General features: G+C 42.9%; 1 protein-coding gene across 5 annotated transcripts in view; it reads right to left on the bottom strand.

The window, feature by feature from the left end:
* Nucleotides 1-22,725, bottom strand: part of wdfy3 (WD repeat and FYVE domain containing 3) — a 260,816-nt gene that overhangs the window by 54,588 nt on the left and 183,503 nt on the right. For all 5 annotated transcript variants that reach the window (XM_071352080.1, XM_071352078.1, XM_071352076.1 and 2 more), the window contains 9 exons: nt 16,038-16,172; nt 15,256-15,323; nt 14,889-15,000; nt 14,459-14,692; nt 13,463-13,562; nt 10,704-10,864; nt 7,261-7,490; nt 6,770-6,879; nt 2,691-2,873 (listed from right to left, as the gene is read on the bottom strand). In XM_071352080.1, the coding sequence (XP_071208181.1) occupies nt 2,691-2,873; nt 6,770-6,879; nt 7,261-7,490; nt 10,704-10,864; nt 13,463-13,562; nt 14,459-14,692; nt 14,889-15,000; nt 15,256-15,323; nt 16,038-16,172 (1,333 nt within the window). The remainder of the gene's footprint in view (nt 1-2,690; nt 2,874-6,769; nt 6,880-7,260; nt 7,491-10,703; nt 10,865-13,462; nt 13,563-14,458; nt 14,693-14,888; nt 15,001-15,255; nt 15,324-16,037; nt 16,173-22,725) is intronic.

Below are 22,725 nucleotides of genomic sequence, written 5' to 3'. Positions count from 1 at the left end.
TCATCAATCTACACACAATACCCCATAATGATGCAAATTTATTACAAATAAAAAACAGAAATACCTTATTTACATAAGTATTCAGACCCTTTGCTATGAGGCTCAACATTGAGCTCAGGTGCATCCTGTTTCCATTGATCATCCTTGATGTTTCTACAACTTGATTGGAGTCCACCTGTGGTAAATTCAATTGATTGGACATGATTTGGAAAGGCACACACCTGTCGATATTAGAAGTCGACCGATTATGAGTTTTCAAAGCCGATACCGATTAATCGGCCGATTTTTAAAAATGTATTTGTAATAATGACAATTACCACAATACTGAATGAACACTTATTTTAACCTAATATATCAATAAAAATCTATTTAGCCTCAAATAAATAATGAAACATGTTCAATTTGGTTTAAATAATGCAAAAACAAAGTGTTGGAGAAGAAAGTAAAAGTGCAATATGTGCCATGTAAGAAAGCTAACGTTTAAGTTCCTTGCTCAGAACATGAGAACATATGAAAGCTGGTGGTTCCTTTTAACACGAGACTTCAATATTCCAAGGTAAGAGGTTTAAGGTTGTAGTTATTATAGAAATTATAGGACTATTTCTCTCTATACCATTTGTATTTCATATACCTTTGACTATTGGATGTTCTTATAGGCACTTTAGTATTGCCAGTGTAACAGTATAGCTTCCGTCCCTCTCTTCGCCGCTACCTGGGCTCGAACCAGGAACACATCGACAACAGCCACCCTCGAAGCAGCGTTACCCATGCAGAGCAAGGGGAACAACTACTCCAAGTCTCAGAGCGAGTGACATTTGAAACGCTATTAGCGCGCACCCCGCTAACTAGCTAGCCATTTCACATCGGTTACACCAGCCTAATCTCAGGAGTTGATAGGCTTGAAGTCATAAACAGCGCAATGCTTGAAGCACAGTGAAGAGCTGCTGGCAAAACGCACGAAAGTGCTGTTTGAATGAATGCTTACGAGCCTGCTGCTGCCTACCATCGCTCAGTTAGACTGCTCTATCAAATATCAAATCATAGACTTAATTATAACATAATAACACAGAAATACGAGACTTTGGTCATTAATATGGTCGAATCCGAAAACTATCGTTTCGAAAACAAACCGTTTATTATTTCAGTGAAATATGGAACCGTTCTGTATTTTATCTAACGGGTGGCATCCCTAAGTCTAAATATTGCTGTTACATTGTACAACCTTCAATGTATGTCATAAATTCTGGCAAATTAGTTCGCAACGAGCCAGGCGGCCCAAACTGTTGCATATACCCTGACTCTGCGTGCAATGAACGCAAGAGAAGTGACACAATTTATTTTAGCTAAATATGCAGGTTTAAAAATATATACTTCTGTGTATTGATTTTAAGAAAGGCATTGGTGTTTATGGTTAGGTACAGTCGTGCAACGATTGTGCTATTTTCGCAAATGCGCTTTTGTTAAATCATCCCCCGTTTGGCCAAGTTGGCTGTCTTTGTTAGGAAGAAATAGTCTTCACACAGTTCGCAACGAGCCAGGCGGCCCAAACTGCTGCATATACCCTGACTCTGTTGCAAGAGAAGTGACACAATTTACCTAGTTAAATAAAATAAAAATAAAAAACGGTGTCCAAAAATACAGATTTCCGATTGTTATGAAAACTTGACAACGGCCCTAATTAATCGTCCATTCCGATTAATCGGTCGACCTCTAGTCTATATAAGGTCCCACAGTTGACAGCGCATGTCAGAGCAAAATCCAAGCCATGACGTCGAAGCAATTGTCCGTAGAGCTCCAAGACAGGATTGTGTCGAGGCACAGATCTAGGGAAGGGTACCAAAACATTTCTGCAGCATTGAAGGTCCCCAAGAACACAGTGGCCTCCATCATTCTTAAATGGAAGAAGTTTGGAACCACCAAGACTCTTCCTAGACCTGGCCGCCCGGCCGAACTGAGCAATTGGGGGAGAAGGGCTTTGGTCAGGGAGGTGACCAAGAACCAGATGGTCACTCTAAATGAGCTCCAGAGTTCCTCTGTGGAGATGGGAGAACTTTCCAGAAGGACAACCATCACTGCAGCACTCCACCAATCAGGCCTTTATTGTAGAGTGGCCAGACAGAAGTCACTCCTCAGTAAAAGGCACATGACAGCCCGCTTGGAGTTTGCCAAAAGGCACCTAAAGACTCTCAGACCATGAGAAACAAGATTCTCTAGTCTGATGAACCAAGATTAAACTCTTTGGCCTGAATGCCAAGCGTCACGTCTGGAGGAAACCTGGCACCATCCCTACAGTGAAGCATAATGGTGGCAGCATCATGCTGTGGGGATGTTTTTCAGACTGGAGGCTGTATTCGCTGCCAAAGGTGCTTCAACAAAGTACTGAGTAAAGGGTTTGAAATACTTACGTAAATGTAACATTTCCGTTTTTTATTTTTAATACATTTGCAAACATTTCCAAAAACCTGTTTTCGCTTTGTCATTATGGGGTATTATGTGTCGATTGATGAAGAGAAAAAAACTATTGAATCCATTTTAGAATAAGGCTGTAACATAACAAAATGTGGTAAAAAGTCATTGGGTCTGAATACTTTCTGAATACACAGTATGTGTTTGTGTCTCTGTGTGTGTGGGTGTGTTTTCATCTGTGTGTGTGTGTGTCCGTCTGTCTAGATGTGTGTGTCTTCTCTCACCCAGGTGGTTCTGCCAGCTCTTCAGGGCAGGTTCCTCCAGGGCAGGCCGAGCGGTGCTGATATCTACATGTCCTCTGTCGTTGGTGGGGAGGGACACCTTAAAGATGTCCTCCAACATGGGTCTTTTACTGTGCATCAGCTCTGTCCACACACGGTTTACTGCCTTCAGCAGTAGCTGGCGACCTGGGGGACAGACAGGAGTTAGCAACACAAGGTCTACTGCCTTCAGCAGTAGCTGGCGACCTGGGGGACAGACAGGAGTTAGCAACACACGGTCTACTGCCTTCAGCAGTAGCTGGCGACCTGGGGGACAGACAGGAGTTAGCAACACACGGTTTACTGCCTTCAGCAGTAGCTGGCGACCTGGGGGACAGACAGGAGTTAGCAACACCTGGTTTACTGCCTTCAGCAGTAGCTGGCGACCTGGGGGACAGACAGGAGTTAGCAAAACACGGTCTGGGGGACAGACAGGAGTTAGCAACACAAGGTCTACTGCCTTCAGCATCAGCTGGCGACCTGGGGGACAGACAGGAGTTAGCAACACAAGGTCTACTGCCTTCAGCATCAGCTGGCGACCTGGGGGACAGACAGGAGTTAGCAACACACGGTCTACTGCCTTTACTGCTGGCGACCTGGGGGACAGACAGGAGTTAGCAACACACGGTCTACTGCCTTCAGCATCAGCTGGCGACCTGGGGGACAGACAGGAGTTAGCAACACACGGTCTACTGCCTTTACTGCTGGCGACCTGGGGGACAGACAGGAGTTAGCAACACAAGGTCTACTGCCTTCAGCAGCAGCTGGCGACCTGGGGGACAGACAGGAGTTAGCAACACACGGTCTACTGCCTTTACTGCTGGCGACCTGGGGGACAGACAGGAGTTAGCAACACAAGGTCTACTGCCTTCAGCAGCAGCTGGCGACCTGGGGGACAGACAGGAGTTAGCAACACAAGGTCTACTGCCTTCAGCATCAGCTGGCGACCTGGGGGACAGACAGGAGTTAGCAACACACGGTCTACTGCCTTCAGCATCAGCTGGCGACCTGGGGGACAGACAGGAGTTAGCAACACACGGTCTACTGCCTTTACTGCTGGCGACCTGGGGGACAGACAGGAGTTAGCAACACAAGGTCTACTGCCTTCAGCAGCAGCTGGCGACCTGGGGGACAGACAGGAGTTAGCAACACACGGTCTACTGCCTTCAGCAGCAGCTGGCGACCTGGGGGACAGACAGGAGTTAGCAACACACGGTCTACTGCCTTCAGCATCAGCTGGCGACCTGGGGGACAGACAGGAGTTAGCAACACAAGGTCTACTGCCTTCAGCAGCAGCTGGCGACCTGGGGGACAGACAGGAGTTAGCAACACACGGTCTACTGCCTTTACTGCTGGCGACCTGGGGGACAGACAGGAGTTAGCAACACCTGGTTTACTGCCTTCAGCATCAGCTGGCGACCTGGGGGACAGACAGGAGTTAGCAACACAAGGTCTACTGCCTTCAGCAGTAGCTGGCGACCTGGGGGACAGACAGGAGTTAGCAACACACGGTCTACTGCCTTCAGCAGCAGCTGGCGACCTGGGGGACAGACAGGAGTTAGCAACACACGGTCTACTGCCTTCAGCAGTAGCTGGCGACCTGGGGGACAGACAGGAGTTAGCAACACAAGGTCTACTGCCTTCAGCAGTAGCTGGCGACCTGGGGGACAGACAGGAGTTAGCAACACACGGTCTACTGCCTTTACTGCTGGCGACCTGGGGGACAGACAGGAGTTAGCAACACACGGTCTACTGCCTTCAGCATCAGCTGGCGACCTGGGGGACAGACAGGAGTTAGCAACACACGGTCTACTGCCTTCAGCAGTAGCTGGCGACCTGGGGGACAGACAGGAGTTAGCAACACAAGGTCTACTGCCTTCAGCAGTAGCTGGCGACCTGGGGGACAGACAGGAGTTAGCAACACACGGTCTACTGCCTTCAGCAGTAGCTGGCGACCTGGGAGACAGACAGGAGTTAGCAACACAAGGTCTACTGCCTTCAGCAGTAGCTGGCGACCTGGGGGACAGACAGGAGTTAGCAACACACGGTCTACTGCCTTTACTGCTGGCGACCTGGGGGACAGACAGGAGTTAGCAACACACGGTCTACTGCCTTCAGCAGTAGCTGGCGACCTGGGGGACAGACAGGAGTTAGCAACACACGGTCTACTGCCTTTACTGCTGGCGACCTGGGGGACAGACAGGAGTTAGCAACACACGGTCTACTGCCTTCAGCAGCAGCTGGCGACCTGGAAGACAGACAGGAGTTAGCAACACACGGTCTACTGCCTTCAGCAGTAGCTGGCGACCTGGGGGACAGACAGGAGTTAGCAACACACGGTCTACTGCCTTTACTGCTGGCGACCTGGGGGACAGACAGGAGTTAGCAACACAAGGTCTACTGCCTTCAGCAGCAGCTGGCGACCTGGGGGACAGACAGGAGTTAGCAACACACGGTCTACTGCCTTCAGCATCAGCTGGCGACCTGGGGGACAGACAGGAGTTAGCAACACAAGGTCTACTGCCTTCAGCAGCAGCTGGCGACCTGGGGGACAGACAGGAGTTAGCAACACACGGTCTACTGCCTTTACTGCTGGCGACCTGGGGGACAGACAGGAGTTAGCAACACCTGGTTTACTGCCTTCAGCATCAGCTGGCGACCTGGGGGACAGACAGGAGTTAGCAACACAAGGTCTACTGCCTTCAGCAGTAGCTGGCGACCTGGGGGACAGACAGGAGTTAGCAACACACGGTCTACTGCCTTCAGCAGCAGCTGGCGACCTGGGGGACAGACAGGAGTTAGCAACACACGGTCTACTGCCTTCAGCAGTAGCTGGCGACCTGGGGGACAGACAGGAGTTAGCAACACAAGGTCTACTGCCTTCAGCAGTAGCTGGCGACCTGGGGGACAGACAGGAGTTAGCAACACACGGTCTACTGCCTTTACTGCTGGCGACCTGGGGGACAGACAGGAGTTAGCAACACACGGTCTACTGCCTTCAGCATCAGCTGGCGACCTGGGGGACAGACAGGAGTTAGCAACACACGGTCTACTGCCTTCAGCAGTAGCTGGCGACCTGGGGGACAGACAGGAGTTAGCAACACAAGGTCTACTGCCTTCAGCAGTAGCTGGCGACCTGGGGGACAGACAGGAGTTAGCAACACACGGTCTACTGCCTTCAGCAGTAGCTGGCGACCTGGGAGACAGACAGGAGTTAGCAACACAAGGTCTACTGCCTTCAGCAGTAGCTGGCGACCTGGGGGACAGACAGGAGTTAGCAACACACGGTCTACTGCCTTTACTGCTGGCGACCTGGGGGACAGACAGGAGTTAGCAACACACGGTCTACTGCCTTCAGCAGTAGCTGGCGACCTGGGGGACAGACAGGAGTTAGCAACACACGGTCTACTGCCTTTACTGCTGGCGACCTGGGGGACAGACAGGAGTTAGCAACACACGGTCTACTGCCTTCAGCAGCAGCTGGCGACCTGGAAGACAGACAGGAGTTAGCAACACACGGTCTACTGCCTTCAGCAGTAGCTGGCGACCTGGGGGACAGACAGGAGTTAGCAACACACGGTCTACTGCCTTTACTGCTGGCGACCTGGGGGACAGACAGGAGTTAGCAACACAAGGTCTACTGCCTTCAGCAGCAGCTGGCGACCTGGGGGACAGACAGGAGTTAGCAACACACGGTCTACTGCCTTCAGCAGTAGCTGGCGACCTGGGGGACAGACAGGAGTTAGCAACACACGGTCTACTGCCTTCAGCAGCAGCTGGCGACCTGGGGGACAGACAGGAGTTAGCAACACATGGTTTACTGCCTTCAGCATCAGCTGGCGACCTGGAAGACAGACAGGAGTTAGCAACACATGGTTTACTGCCTTCAGCAGTAGCTGGCGACCTGGGGGACAGACAGGAGTTAGCAACACACACACACATAGAAACACACTTTGATACCCGAAAGAAAGACAGACAGAGAGAAAGACAGACAGACAGTCAGAGAGAAAGACGGACAGACAAACAGACAGACGTTATGTTACCTTCGCTAACTTCCTGGCTGTGTCTGTTATCAGGTCCATTCTCAGCGGGCATCATGACGTGCCAGGTTGTCATACGAGCCTCTGCCTCCAAACCAAAACCCTCCACACTACTGCACATAGACAGAGAGAGAGAGAGAGAGAGAGAGAGAGACAGAGAGAAGTAAGGAGGGGAGAGGGAGAGATGGTGAGAGAGAAAGAGAGAGAGAGAGAGTAGAGAGAAATAAAGAGAGAGAGAGACAGAAGAGGAGAGAGAGGAAGAAAGAGACAGAGAAAGAAGAGGAGAGAGAAAGAGAGCGGGACAGGACAGGAGAGGAGTCAGCATATACCACTCACCCGTAGATAGGACTAAACTAACTCAGTGCGGTTTTTGCAGCCTGTTGTCATTCGATTAGCCAGCTCAACACTTCATAGGCCTCAAACTCACTGATCAGGACACACAGCTGCTATAAATGTCTCGAGCAATGCAATGAATTCCTCAGTCCCCGACTTACCTCCCAACGTGCAGGTTGATGAAACAGTGAGCCAGACAGGCTACAAACTCCTGGTCGTGGTTGCCTGGTCCCAGCACCAGGTTACGGTTCACGGTCAACACCCGTAGAGAGTCCAGCAGAGCTACCTGCTGAGGCACGGTCTTGTGAGGTCGAGACAGCTGGTACAGGACCGTACGGTTCAGACAGTGGTAGAGCGAGTCCAGAGACAGACTCTGCGACCTCCTCTTGGACTGGAAACGGGAGAAAAGAGAGGTGGAACATTTTAAGAAAGACTGGTCTTATGATCTGTGGGTCTGCGATGCCTGAGAGGGTGGTTGCAGAAAGGACCTTTCTTCTCCAGAGAGTTGATTGGCGATAAGACATCCTACCGTAGGGAGTGTGTAAATAATAGTCCTGTTTTATAACAGCCAATGGATTCTGAGGACTGATTAATAAGTAGGTGTTTGAAATCTTACTAAATCCTCTTGTTCCAAAGCAGTACCACCACAGACATACACACTGCTGGCCTACATTCACTTCTAAATCACACGGCTGCGTTTCACCTAAAGCTCTATTGGTTCCGTTGAGTAAGTCTGGCAGAGACGTGAAGGTTGGCTTGTTGATTCAATTAAACAAACTCATTCATTTGCTGGTTAGTTGAGTCAAACCGAGTACTGTACTGCTGTAAATCAGACTGTTTCTGAGTACAGTAATCAGACTGTTTCTGAGTACTATAATCAGACTGTTTCTGAGTACTGTACAGCTGTAATCAGACTGTTTCTGAGTACTGTACTGCTGTAATCAGACTGTTTCTGAGTACGGTAATCAGACTGTTTCTGAGTACTGTACTGATGTAATCAGACTGTTTCTGAGTACTGTACAGCTGTAATCAGACTGTTTCTGAGTACGGTAATCAGACTGTTTCTGAGTACTGTACAGCTGTAATCAGACTGTTTCTGAGTACTGTACTGCTGTAATCAGACTGTTTCTGAGTACGGTAATCAGACTGTTTCTGAGTACTGTACTGCTGTAATCAGACTGTTTCTGAGTACGGTACTGCTGTAATCAGACTGTTTCTGAGTACTGTACTGCTGTAATCAGACTGTTTCTGAGTACTGTACTGCTGTAATCAGACTGTTTCTGAGTACGGTAATCAGACTGTTTCTGAGTACGGTAATCAGACTGTTTCTGAGTACTGTACTACTGTAATCAGACTGTTTCTGAGTACTGTACTGCTGTAATCAGACTGTTTCTGAGTACTGTACTACTGTAATCAGACTGTTTCTGAGTACGGTACTGCTGTAATCAGTGTCTTCAGAACGTATTCACAAAATATAACTAATGTAATATAACTAATGTAATATAACTAATGTAATATAACTAATGTAATATAACTAATATAATATAACTAATGTAATATAACTAATGTATTATAACTAATATAATATAACTAATATAATATAACTAATATAATATAACTAATGTATTATAACTAATATAATATAACTAATGTAATATAACTAATGTAATATAACTCATGTATTATAACTAATATAATATAACTAATGTAATATAACTAATATAATATAACTAATGTAATATAACTAATATAATATAACTCATATAATATAACTACTGTAATATAACTAATATAATATAACTAATGTAGTATAACTAATGTAATATAACTAATATAATATAACTAATATAATATAACTACTGTAATATAACTAATATAATATAACTAATGTAGTATAACTAATGTAATATAACTAATATAATATAACTAATATAATATAACTAATGTATTATAACTAATGTAATATAACTAATGTAATATAACTAATGTAATATAACTCATATAATATAACTCATGTAATATAACTCATATAATATAACTAATATAATATAACTAATGTAATATAACTCATGTAATATAACTCATGTAATATAACTAATATAATATAACTAATATAACTCATGTAATATAACTAATATAATATAACTAATACAACTTATGTAATATAACTAATGTAATATAACTAATGTAATATAACTAATATAATATAACTAATATAATAAAACTCATATAATATAACTAATGTAATATAACTCATATAATATAACTAATATAATATAACTAATGTAATATAACTCATATAATATAACTAATATAATATAACTAATGTAATATAACTAATGTAGTATAACTAATGTAATATAACTAATATAATATAACTAATATAATATAACTAATGTATTATAACTAATGTAATATAACTAATGTAATATAACTAATGTAATATAACTCATATAATATAACTCATGTAATATAACTCATATAATATAACTAATATAATATAACTAATGTAATATAACTCATGTAATATAACTCATGTAATATAACTAATATAATATAACTAATATAACTCATGTAATATAACTAATATAATATAACTAATACAACTTATGTAATATAACTAATGTAATATAACTAATGTAATATAACTAATATAATATAACTAATATAATAAAACTCATATAATATAACTAATGTAATATAACTCATATAATATAACTAATATAATATAACTAATGTAATATAACTCATATAATATAACTAATATAATATAACTAATGTAATATAACTCATATAATATAACTAATGTAATATAACTCATATAATATAACTAATATAACTCTTGATTAGATGAGTATTCAACCCTCTGAGTCAATACATGTTAGAATCCCCTTTGGCAGTGATTACAGCTGTGTTATTTCTGGCTACGTTTCTAAAGATTGTGCAACATTTACCCATTATTCTTTTAAAACAAACTCTTCAAGCTCTGTCAAATGTGTTAGACAACCAAGTCTTGCCATAGATTTTCAATCAGATTTAAGTCCAAACTGTAACTCGGCCACTCAGGAACATTCACTGTGTTCTTGGTAAGCATCTCCACTGTAGATTTGGCCTTGTGCTTTAGGTTATTATCCTGCTAAAAGGTCAATTCATCTCCCAGTGTCTGGTGGAAAGAGACTGAACCAGGTTTTCCTCTAGGAGTTTACCTACGCTTAGCTCGTTTTCATTATTTTTTTATCCTGAAAAACTTGATTACAAGCATACCCAGAACATGATGCAGCCACCACTATGATTGAAAATATGGAGAGTGGTCCTCAGTAATGTGTTGTACTGGATTTGTTCCAAACATAACACTTGGTATTCAGGTGTATTGTGTGTAGGACAGTGACAGAAAAATCTCAATTTAATCCCTTTTAAATTCAGGCAGTAACACAACAAAATGCCGGAAACAGTCAAAGGGGTGTGAATACATTCCGCAGGCACTGTACGCTTGTATGTGCGTGCGCCATCAGGACAATTCATCCTGCCCGTCCCGTTTCAGCATGTGTCGGGACCTGGAATAAATCAAGATATTGAGGAAACCTTGGTCTAGGTCCGTCCTCACCTGTCCTATAAGCTGCACTATAAACTCCACCACCATCTTGGACTCCTTGTTGAACATGCCCTGCCACAGCTTGTCCACCACGCGCTGCGTGATGTAGAAAACGTTGTTGACCAGCACCTGGTAGCTCCCTCCAGTGGTGATGGGCAAGGATGCATCCTCACCTGGTAGGAGAAGTGGAGGGGGGGGGACATTTGGTTAGAATGGAAATGTGTCTTTTTCCCCCCAACAGCCAGGACGAGAGGCACGGGGTCAGAGCAGCAGCCCCTCAGTTCCCCAGTTGTGTTTTAACCATCAACCGTTTGGATGCTGCTCTGCCTCTCTAACACAGCTACCTGCCTCCTCTCATGAATGATCACTTGATGTTTTCCCTAAAAGTAGGTCAGTATCTAGGAGGATGTGTGTGTGTGTATCTAGGAGGACATCAGCAACCAGTAGGTGTGTGTGTGTGTGTGTGTGTGTGTGTGTGTGTGTGTGTGTGTGTGTGTGTGTGTGTGTGTGTGTGTGTGTGTGTGTATGTGTGTGTGTGTGTGTGTGTGTGTGTGTGTGTATCTATTATTTAACCTTTATTTAACAAGGCAAGTCAGTGAAAAACATTATTATTTACAATGACGGCCTCCCGGGGAACAGTGGGTTAACTGCCTTGTTCAGCGGCAGAACGACATATTTTTACCTTGTCAGCTCGGGGACTCGATTCAACAACCTTTCGGTTACCAATCCAACGCGTGTGTGTGTATCTAGGAGACCGTCAACAACCAGTAGGGGTGTGTGTGTGTGTGTGTGTGGGGGGGGGGGGGGGGGGGGAGTGTAAACAGGATGGTTGAGAATAGTATATTATAGACTGGAGACCAGAGGTGGTTAGAATAGTATATTATAGACTGGAGACTACAGATGGTTAGAATAGTACATTATAGACTGGAGACCAGAGGTGGTTAGAATAGTATATTATAGACTGGAGACCAGATGTGGTTAGAATAGTACATTATAGACTGGAGACTACAGATGGTTAGAATAGTATATTATAGACTGGAGACCAGAGGTGGTTAGAATAGTATATTATAGACTGGAGACCAGAGGTGGTTAGAATAGTATATTATAGACTGGAGACTACAGATGGTTAGAATAGTATATTATAGACTGGAGACTACAGATGGTTAGAATAGTACATTATAGACTGGAGACCAGAGGTGGTTAGAATAGTACATTATAGACTGGAGACTACAGATGGTTAGAATAGTATATTATAGACTGGAGACCAGAGGTGGTTAGAATAGTATATTATAGACTGGAGACCAGAGGTGGTTAGAATAGTATATTATAGACTGGAGACTACAGATGGTTAGAATAGTATATTATAGACTGGAGACTACAGATGGTTAGAATAGTACATTATAGACTGGAGACCAGAGGTGGTTAGAATAGTATATTATAGACTGGAGACCAGAGATGGTTAGAATAGTATATTATAGACTGGAGACCAGAGGTGGTTAGAATAGTATATTATAGACTGGAGACTACAGATGGTTAGAAGAGTATATTATAGACTGGAGACTACAGATGGTTAGAATAGTACATTATAGACTGGAGACCAGAGGTGGTTAGAATAGTATATTATAGACTGGAGACCAGAGATGGTTAGAATAGTATATTATAGACTGGAGACCAGAGGTGGTTAGAATAGTATATTATAGACTGGAGACTACAGATGGTTAGAAGAGTATATTATAGACTGGAGACCAGATGTGGTTAGAATAGTATATTATAGACTGGAGACTACAGATGGTTAGAATAGTACATTATAGACTGGAGACCAGATGTGGTTAGAATAGTATATTATAGACTGGAGACTACAGATGGTTAGAATAGTATATTATAGACTGGAGACAAGATGTGGTTAGAATATTATATTATAGACTGGAGACCAGAGGTGGTTAGAATAGTATATTATAGACTGGAGACTACAGATGGTTAGAATAGTACATTATAGACTGGAGACTACAGATGGTTAGAATAGTACATTATAGACTGGAGACCAGAGGTGGTTAGAATAGTATATTATAGACTGGAGACCAGAGATGGTTAGAATAGTATATTATAGACTGGAGACCAGATGTGGTTAGAATAGTATATTATAGACTGGAGACCAGAGATGGTTAGAATAGTATATTATAGACTGGAGACCAGAGATGGTTAGAATAGTATATTATAGACTGGAGACCAGAGGTGGTTAGAATAGTATATTATAGACTGGAGACCAGAGATGGTTAGAATAGTATATTATAGACTGGAGACCAGAGGTGGTTAGAATAGTATATTATAGACTGGAGACTACAGATGGTTAGAATAGTATATTATAGACTGGAGACTACAGATGGTTAGAATAGTATATTATAGACTGGAGACCAGATATGGTTAGAATAGTATATTATAACCTGGAGACCAGAGGTGGTTAGAATAGTATATTATAGACTGGAGACTACAGGTGGTTAGATGGGAATTCAAGCTTTGAGGATGTCTTCGTCAGGCTGTTGGAGTAGGAGGCGGCTCTGGAGATCTCCAGCCTTTTCCCATTTGCTGGTTATTGTAGGCTTCTTCTCTGATTGGCTGAGTATTGTGTTCTGTTGGGTTCTTCTCTGATTGGCTGAGTATTGTGTTCTGTTGGGTTCTTCTCTGATTGGCTGAGTATTGTGTTCTGTAGGGTTATTTTCTGATTGGCTGAGTGTGGTGTGGTGTGGTTGGTGTGTGTGCGTGTGTGTAAGTACCTAGGAGGACATCAGCAGCCAGCAGGTGTTCCATGACAGAGTCCAGGATGTAGGACTGGAATTCTTTCTGCTGTGTCCTGGTGGAGCGCTCTGGGGACGCCTGGGGGGACAACTCTACGTTAAAGCACCAATCAACAGTTGAAACAATAACAAAGCGTTTTCCCCGCCTCTGTTTTGGTAAAAAGATGAGGTATTGGCCTGGAGAAATGTAACCATTCTCAGATTAATAGACAGAACTATGGACGTAAGGACTGACCACCATGATATCAACATGATAGTTGTAACCATGTTATGAGGATATACAGGACTGACCATCCATGATATCAACATGATAGTTGTAACCATGTTATGAGGATATACAGGACTGACCATCCATGATATCAACATGATAGTTGTAACCATGTTATGAGGATATACAGGACTGACCATCCATGATATCAACATGATAGTTGTAACCATGTTATGAGGATATACAGGACTGACCACCATGATATCAACATGATAGTTGTAACCATGTTATGAGGATATACAGGACTGACCATCCATGATATCAACATGATAGTTGTAACCATGTTATGAGGATATACCGTGTTTGTTTACATTTACAATGTTTAAACGTTGGAGTAAAACAAGTTTATATTTTGGGTTCTGATGGAGTGTAACAGTTGATCTAAACTCATGAGGCATTTATATATTCTTCAAGAATCAATAGGTACATTTCATTCATTTATAATCCCAAAAATGTATGTATCAACTGCAGATTGCCACTTTCCTGACATAATAGCTAGATTAAGGATTACAAAAATCTATAAACTTAAAACAAAATTCCCCCGTTTTCCCGAAATTCCTTTGGAGCTTTCCCAGATTCTTGCAACCCGAGCTAGATTATCAACTAATAGCAATTAAATCCCACCGGTTGCTGTCAGGATAGTACTTTGTGACAACAGCTGATGTAAAAAAGGGCTTCATAAATACATTTGATTGATTTTGTCTCACCTCTAACAGTAGGTCTATGGTGGACGTCTGTTTGCTGGCCGGAGTCAGACACAGGTTGTCCATGATCAGCACCTTCATGAAGTCAAACACGTACTTCTTGGCCGGATGATTGGTCAGGTAGGTCTTAGAACCCACGTTGCAGTATTCCGATTGGCTACGGTTCATGCCCGTGTCGGCGGTGAAGGCCTTGAATTCTTCCGTTGGTGACCCCGCTTCATCATCCAGGTCACTCACCTGAGAGAGAGAGGAGAGAGAGAGAGGGGAGGATTAGATGGAGCTCAGAGAACACACACACACACACACACACACACACACACACACACACACACACACACACACACACACACACACACACACACACACACACACACACACACACACACACACACACACACACACAAAGCTACTGTAGAAAAGTTGAGCCTCTCACCATCTCAGAGTAGGGCCTGATGTTGAAGGGGAAGACTGAGGCAGCCAGGACACACAGGAACTCTGGGCTGTGCCACATTGGGGCCAGGTCCGGGACGTTGTGATACAGGTACCTGTATTAATAATTACTCATTAGTGATATATAGATATATGTAGAATATAGTAAACATAAACATAAAAACTCTTGAATGAGTAGGTGTGTCCAAACTTTTGACTGTTACTCTGTGTGTGTGTGTGTGTGTGTGTGTGTGTGTGTGTGTGTGTGTGTGTGTGTGTGTGTTGTGTTTATATATATATAAAATATACATTATTACTATTATTTATGATATTGATTATTTTTTATATTATTATATTTGTGATACAGGTACCTGAAGAACTGCATCAGAGTCACCGGGTACTCCCTCAGCCACGAACCCTCTTCCTCAGACTGCCACGGCTAAGAGGACGAAGAAAAGCACCACGTCATTTGGTGGTAGAATAAGATCCAGCAGCTATATGAAGCTGACATTTGGTGACAGCAAACTAGGTAAACTAAACCATGGATGGATTGCCTGTCTCTCCTTTAAGACTGCTAACAGGAAAAGGAAACCAACAGGTTATTTTGGGTGAACTATCCCGTATCTTTGTCTGTCCATAGAAACAACGTCAGCTAGTGGGAGAAGTGAATCTAGTAGCTCGTCTACATGGAAAAGGACTGGGTTGTCCTCCTTTCTCTCTCTTCCCCTCCACTCCTCACCTCCTCTATCCTTCCCTCGCTCTTTCTCCCCTCTCCTCCTCTTCCCCTCCACTCCTCATCTCCTCTATCCTTCCCTCGCTCTTTCTCTCCTTCTCCTCCACTCCTCATCTCCTCTATCCTTCCCTTGCTCTTTCTCTCCTTCTCCTCCACATCTCCTCTATCCTTCCCTCGCTCTTTCTCTCCTCTCCTCCACTCCTCATCTCCTCTATCCTTCCCTTTCTCTCCTCTCCTCCTCCTGCTCCTCATCTCCTCTATCCTTCCCTCGCTCTTCCTCTCCCTTCTCCTCATCTCCTCTATCCTTCCCTCGCTCTTCCTCTCCCTTCTCCTCATCTCCTCTATCCCTCCCTTTCTCTCTCCTCCTCTCCTCTATCCTTCCCTCGCTCTTTCTCTCCCTTCTCCTCCTGCTCCTCTCACCAGGTTGAGCATGCTCCTCAGCATCCCCAGTAACAGGAAGCCAGCCTCGGTGCAGACACTGTGGATGGATCCCACTATGGTGCCGCTGGAAGCAGGGACCCCGAAGATAAAGGTCCAGATAGAGTCCAGGTCAAACTAACACAAACACAGAACACAGAGGCTTTGGTAACACTCAGCAGGGTTACACATTAACGCTGTCCTCTTGTCCGGGACAAGTAAAACAAAACAAAAATGTCGGACAAGAAGAATAAAAAATGTAAGTTTATTTTATTTTATTACAAATATCACACTATCAAACAATTACTCCAATCAGAATTTGATCAGAAAGGCCAAATTTGAATTATATTCTAATCTATTTTTCTTGTACATAAATAAAAAAGCCTACATGTCAAAGTGTATGTGATATGTCTATTGGCTACAGCCTCATGGACAAACGAAACCGATGCTGAACTGAGGGAGGCGGCAGAAAATGTAGCCAAACTTTAATGAAACATTTAACTGCGTAGATATATAATATATATATTATCGTTCAGATCAAATGATCACATGACCAGAGAGTGTTGTACACCCCACTCACCTTGAATCTGAGAGGAGGTGTTGAGCATTTTGAAACTATTCAACCATAAACATAACTGATTAAAACCTGGACGTTATATATATTTATTATGAAGCATGTCTTGCACTTCGTTTCAAAGTAGCCTAGCCAAAATACGACCATAGAAATGTTGAGGGAATTAGTTTATATACACTTAATATGCCATTGGTTTTCAAATCAATATTATTTTATTGTCCAGCAGCCAAAAGCATAATCCTAGTCATATTAGCATCCCATGCTAGTTGATGATAATCCTCATCATATTAGCATCCCGTGCTAGTTGATAATAATCCTGGTCATATTAGCCTCCCGTGCTAGTTGATGATAATCCTGGTCATATTAGCAACCCATGCTAGTTGATGATAATCCTAGTCATATTAGCATCCCGTGCTAGTTGTTGATAATCCTAGTCATATTAGCATCCCATGCTAGTTGATGATAATCCTAGTCATATTAGCATCCCATGCTAGTTGATGATAATCCTAGTCATATTAGCATCCCATGCTAGTTGATGATAATCCTAGTCATATTAGCATCCCGTGCTAGTTGATGATAATCCTAGTCATATTAGCATCCCATGCTAGTTGATGCATCTTTAGATCTGATTATGTCAAAGACAGGATGAAGCAACTCCAGAAATGTAAAACCCCTGGGCACTTCAGGCACATTGTTTCAAATGGTTTAGGAGTCCCCCTGAGGGAACAGTGAGGAATTTGGAGAGATTTGTCTAGTTTTCATCTTGAATAGTTTACGCGTTGTGCAGTAAATTCTACGGGCTAAATTGTAATGTATCATTTTGGTGGTTGAGGTTTGAGATTTTCTTGATGAAAATTGGACCAAACTCTGGTCCGATTAGTCAGAGTAATTTACACACAGACAGGTCTTTCTTCAGGAGATTGTAATTTAGACAGATGTCCATGTGTACTACTATTGGACCATTCTTACCCCTACGGGACTCCATATGCACGCAAACCAGAACAGAGTTCCAAACTGCACAGAGACAGTGGTATCTGAGATTAGTAGGAATCCCTCTTTCAGACCACTGATGAAAAGAGAGGACAAACACCTAAGCTGGACAGCGTGGTTGTGAACTAAAAGGAAGGTGAGGATGGGTGAGATTGGTTTGTTTACCAACCAGGCATCAGACTGAGATAAGTTGTGAGGTGATAGGGCCGAATTAGAGTTTGCAGTGTTTGAGTGTGATACCAATTATGTCTTGTGGAGTCTGTGAGGGAAAATAGTTTCTCCTCCAGGGGGCGCCATGGATTACGTCTTGGAGTCTGTGAGGGGGAACTCGTTTTTCCTCCAGGACACAGCTGTTTCAGTATTTAACCAAGAGGAAAGTCCCAAAATAGATTTGAAGTGTAGAAAATGTAATACAAGGGCGTTTCCTATTTAGCAAGTAAAGAACGTAGCCTGGTGGTGAAAGAGGCTTCATGAAACTATAAAAAGCTGATTCTTGGCAATATATTCATTGTAATTAAGGAGACTGGAGCCTGGAAAAAGTTGAGGATTTGCTCCCCATCTTTCCACATCACAGCCTATGCTTCTTAAGATGGGTTTGAACTTGTTTTTTGACTATTGATTGCAAAGGATAGATTTATATTCCCAGGCAGCAGAAATGGTGTCCTCTAGGGATGTTGAGGGGCGGCTCGTTCAGGAACAATAGAGCAGATTTTAGTCCTGTGTTGATTTTATATCCAGATACACAGCTGTAGTTATAAAAAAAAAGGCTGAGAAGGTTAGGTAACGACTCGGGTGCATTGTCCACGTAGAGCAGTACATCCGTCTGCATACAGAGATAAGTGGTGGTCTGTGCCAAGTACAGTAATGGGCTCATTTATTTATTTATTTTCACCTTTATTTAACTAGGCAAGCTCATGATGTTGTGATTGGCAGACAGCTTGCGCAGAAGGTTCCCGGGGAGAACAACAAGCAGTAGACTACCAATGGTAAATTGGCATGAACATATTTTGCCAGGTTGTACCATGGCAAAAGGATTGACATAAAGGACTTAAAATCAGGGATATGAATTGTTCCCCAATTCCCATACGCCGTAGAACAAGCCATAAATATTGCCACTCTAAGCGGTCAATGGCTTTTCTCTACGTCCAATGGCAAAATGGCTGACGGCGAGTCAGTATTCATGGACCCATCAGTAATATGGAGCAGACGGCGGATGTTATCCGTTGCAAGTCTGGTTTTGATAAAAAAAACAGTCTGGTCTTGTGTTACTAAAAAAGTAGCAGAACGTTGAAGAAGACGGGGGGAGAATCTTTGCATACGAATTTGTCACGCCCTGGCCTTAGTTATCTTTGTTTTCTTTATTATTTTAGTTAGGTCAGGGTGTGACATGGGGGATGTTTGTGTGTGTTTGTCTCGTTCAGGGTGTTTGTATTGTCTAGCGGGTTTTTGTAGAGTTCATGGGGTTGTGTTCAGTGTAGGTGTTTATGTAAGTCTATGGTTGCCTAGATTGGTTCTCAATTAGAGACAGCTGTCTATCGTTGTCTCTGATTGGGAGCCATATTTAGGCAGCCATAGTCATTAGGTAGGTTGTGGGTAATTGTCTATGTGTAAGTTGCCAGTGTCTGCACTTATTTGTTTGTATAGCTTCACGGTCGTCGGTTTGTTGTTTTGTTTAGTTTGTTTTAGTGTTCTTCTTCTTTCTTAAATAAATACAAAATATGTATTTATATCACGCTGCGCCTTGGTAGTCTCTTTCACCCGAAGACGATCGTGACAGAATTTGATATCAGCGTTCAAAATCGATAATGGGGGGGCGATAATTCCCACATTCTGGTCCTTATCTTCCCCCCCCCCCCCAATATTAAAGAAAGTCTCTATTGAATCATGTCTAGAAGCAGTTGACCTAAAACTTGTCCAGAAGGATAGAAAGAACTCTGAAGGTTCCAACAAACCACAGGGATTTCCCGGGGGTTCATTATTTGTATTGATTACTTTAGTTCCATCAGAGTGATAGGGGGCCTCATTGCAGGTTGGCAGAGATCTCAGATCTATACAAATGACCATCAAAATCCCAGAGTTTTGAATTGATTAATACCGGGTCAGAGTGTATGGTTCCATCCACTGATTTAATGGAAGTTACATTTTTTAAAGTTTTTATCGGCATGTAATTTATTGAGCTAATAGATTTGCTTGGAATGAAAATTATAAAAAAGAACGTGCTATGTAAACAAGAGTTTCTGATCGGTGTCTACATGATACATTATTTTATTTTCTGATAATCTGCCGATCAAGGATAGCTTGTGGAGAGACGTTTCAAGTTGTCATAATTGGTCTTCTAATTCTGTAACGTTGTGTTGGTTGATTGGATGACAACGAGGTAGAGTATGACCTAATAAAGCCTTTGACCATGTCCCACAGTCCTCCAGGATCATCAACAGAGTGTTACCACAGTCCTCCATCAACACAACGCCACAGATAACGTGCAATTGGCATGCTGACTGCAGAAATATCTACCAGAGTTGTTGCCAGAGAATTTAATGTTAATTTCTCTATCATAAGCCGCCTCCAACATCGTTTTAGACAATTTGGCAGTACATCCAACAGGCCTCACAACCGCAGACCACGTCTAACCACACAAGCCCAGGACCTCCACATCCGGCTTAATCACCTGAGGCGAACCACTCAGACAGTTGATGATACTTGTGGGTTTGCACAACTGAAGAATTTCGGCAAAAACTGTCAGAAAACCTTCTCAGGGAAGCTCATCTGCGTGCTAAATGCTCACCTTCGATGGCCCCCTGGCATGCTGGAGAAGTGTGATACGGGCAGATGGCAGACAGCGTGTATGGCGTTGTGTGTGTGAGCAGCTTGCTGATATCGATGTTGTGAACAATGTGCACCATGGTGGCGGTGGGTTTATGGTATGGACGCACAACAAACACAATTGCATTTTATCGATGGAAATTTGAATGCACAGAGATACCCGTGACGAAATCCTGAGGGCTATTCTTGTGCCATTCATCAGCTGCCATCACCTCATGTTTCAGCATGATAATGCACGGCCTCGTGTTGTAAGTATGTGTACACAATTCCTGGATGCTGAAAATGTCCCAGTTCTTCCATGGTCTGTACTCACTAGTCATGTCACCCATTGAGCATGTTTGGGATGCTCTGGATCATGTGAATCCATACATAAATAAATTAATTTGACCAGATAAAATGCTATTTTACAGTAAACAAATTGGACATTCAACAAGCACAGCACTTACACAAATGACTGATGATTGGCTGAGAGAAACTGATGATAAAAATATTGTGTGGGCTGTTTTGTTAGACTTCAGTGTGGCTTTTGACATTATTGATCATAGTCTGCTGCTGGAAAAACGTAAGTGTTATGGCTTTACACCCCCTGCTATATTGTAGATAAAGAATTACCTGTCTAACAGAACACAGAGGGTGTTCTTTAATGGAAGCCTCTCCAACATAATCCAGGTAGAATCAGGAATTCCCCAGGGCAGCTGTCTAGGCCCCTTACTTTTTTCACTTTACTAATGACCTGCCATTGGCTTTGAGTAAAGCCAGTGTGTCTATGTATGCGGATGACTTAACACTATACACGTCAGCTACTACAGCGACTAAAATGACTGCAACACTTAAATATCCGCAGTAAGTTTCAGAGTGGGTGGCAAGGAATAAGTTAGTCCTAAATATTTCAAAAACTAAAAGCATTGTATTTGGGACAAATCATTCACTAAACCCTAAACCTCAACTAAATCTTGTAATAAATCATGTGGAAATTGAGCAAATTGAGATGACTAAACTGCTTAGTAACCCTGGATCGTGAACTGTCATGGTCAAAACATATTGATACGACAGTAGCAGTAAGATGGGGAGAAGTCTGTCTATAATAAAGCCCTGCTCTGCCTTTTTAACAACACTATCAACAAGGCAGGTGCTACAGGCCCTAGTTTTGTCTCACCTGGACTACTGTTCAGTCGTGTGGTCAGGTGCCACAAAGAGGGACTTAGGAAAATTGCAATTGGCTCAGAACAGGGCAGCATGGCTGGCCCTTGGATGTACACAGAGAGCTAATATTAATAATATGCATGTCAATCTCTCCTGGCTGAAAGTGGAGGAGAGATTGACTTCATCACTACTTGTATTTGTGAGAGGAATTGAGATGTTGAATCCACGAGCTGTCTGTTTGAACTACTCTCACACCAGCTCGGGACACCCATGGATACCCCACAAGACATACCACAAGAGGTCTCTTCACAGTCCGAAAGTCCAGAACAGACTATGGGAGGCACACAGTACTACATAGAGCCATGACTACATGGAACTCTATTCCACATCAAGTAACTGATGCAGCAGTAGAATCAGATTTAAAAAACAGATGAAAATACACCTTATGGAACAGCGGGGACCGTGAAGAGACACACACACACAAACATTGGCACAGACACATGCATACACACGATAACATAGACACTGTACACACACAACACTTTGTGATTTTGTGTTGTAGATATGTGGTAGCAGAGTAGGGGCCTGAGGGAACTAATGGGGATCCATAATAAACCACAGGTAGAGTAGCTGCTGCCTTGGCAGGAACTAATGGGGATCCGTAATAAACCCCAGGAAGAGTAGTTGCTGCCTTGGCAGGAACTAATGGGGATCCATAATAAACACCAGGAAGAGTAGCTACTAATGCTATATATTACAAAACAATATTAGACTAATACTACACGGCTAAATTACTGTCAAAGGTATTGTTATAATTGTAACTAATGAGATCATAGATTGTTAATTTTGGACAGTGCTGTCTGAGGCGCCCCGCCTGGAAACAAACTAACTAGAGGAAACACTGGCTAGATAGTATGACAGTAAAGAGGTTTTAACTCGAGGAAACACTGGCTAGATAGTATGACAGTAAAGAGGTTTTAACTCGAGGAAACACTGGCTAGATAGTATGACAGTAAAGAGGTTTTAACTAAAGTAAACACTGGCTAGATAGTATGACAGTAAAGAGGTTTTAACTAGAGGAAACACTGGCTAGATAGTATGACAGTAAAGAGGTTTTAACTAGAGGAAACACTGGCTAGATAGTATGACAGTAAAGAGGTT

Source organism: Salvelinus alpinus, chromosome 19, assembly GCF_045679555.1.
Source record: "Salvelinus alpinus chromosome 19, SLU_Salpinus.1, whole genome shotgun sequence".
NCBI classification, from domain to species: domain Eukaryota; kingdom Metazoa; phylum Chordata; class Actinopteri; order Salmoniformes; family Salmonidae; genus Salvelinus; species Salvelinus alpinus.
The sequence above is the reverse complement of the archived record's forward strand: the minus strand, read 5'-3'. Positions and strand labels throughout refer to the sequence as shown.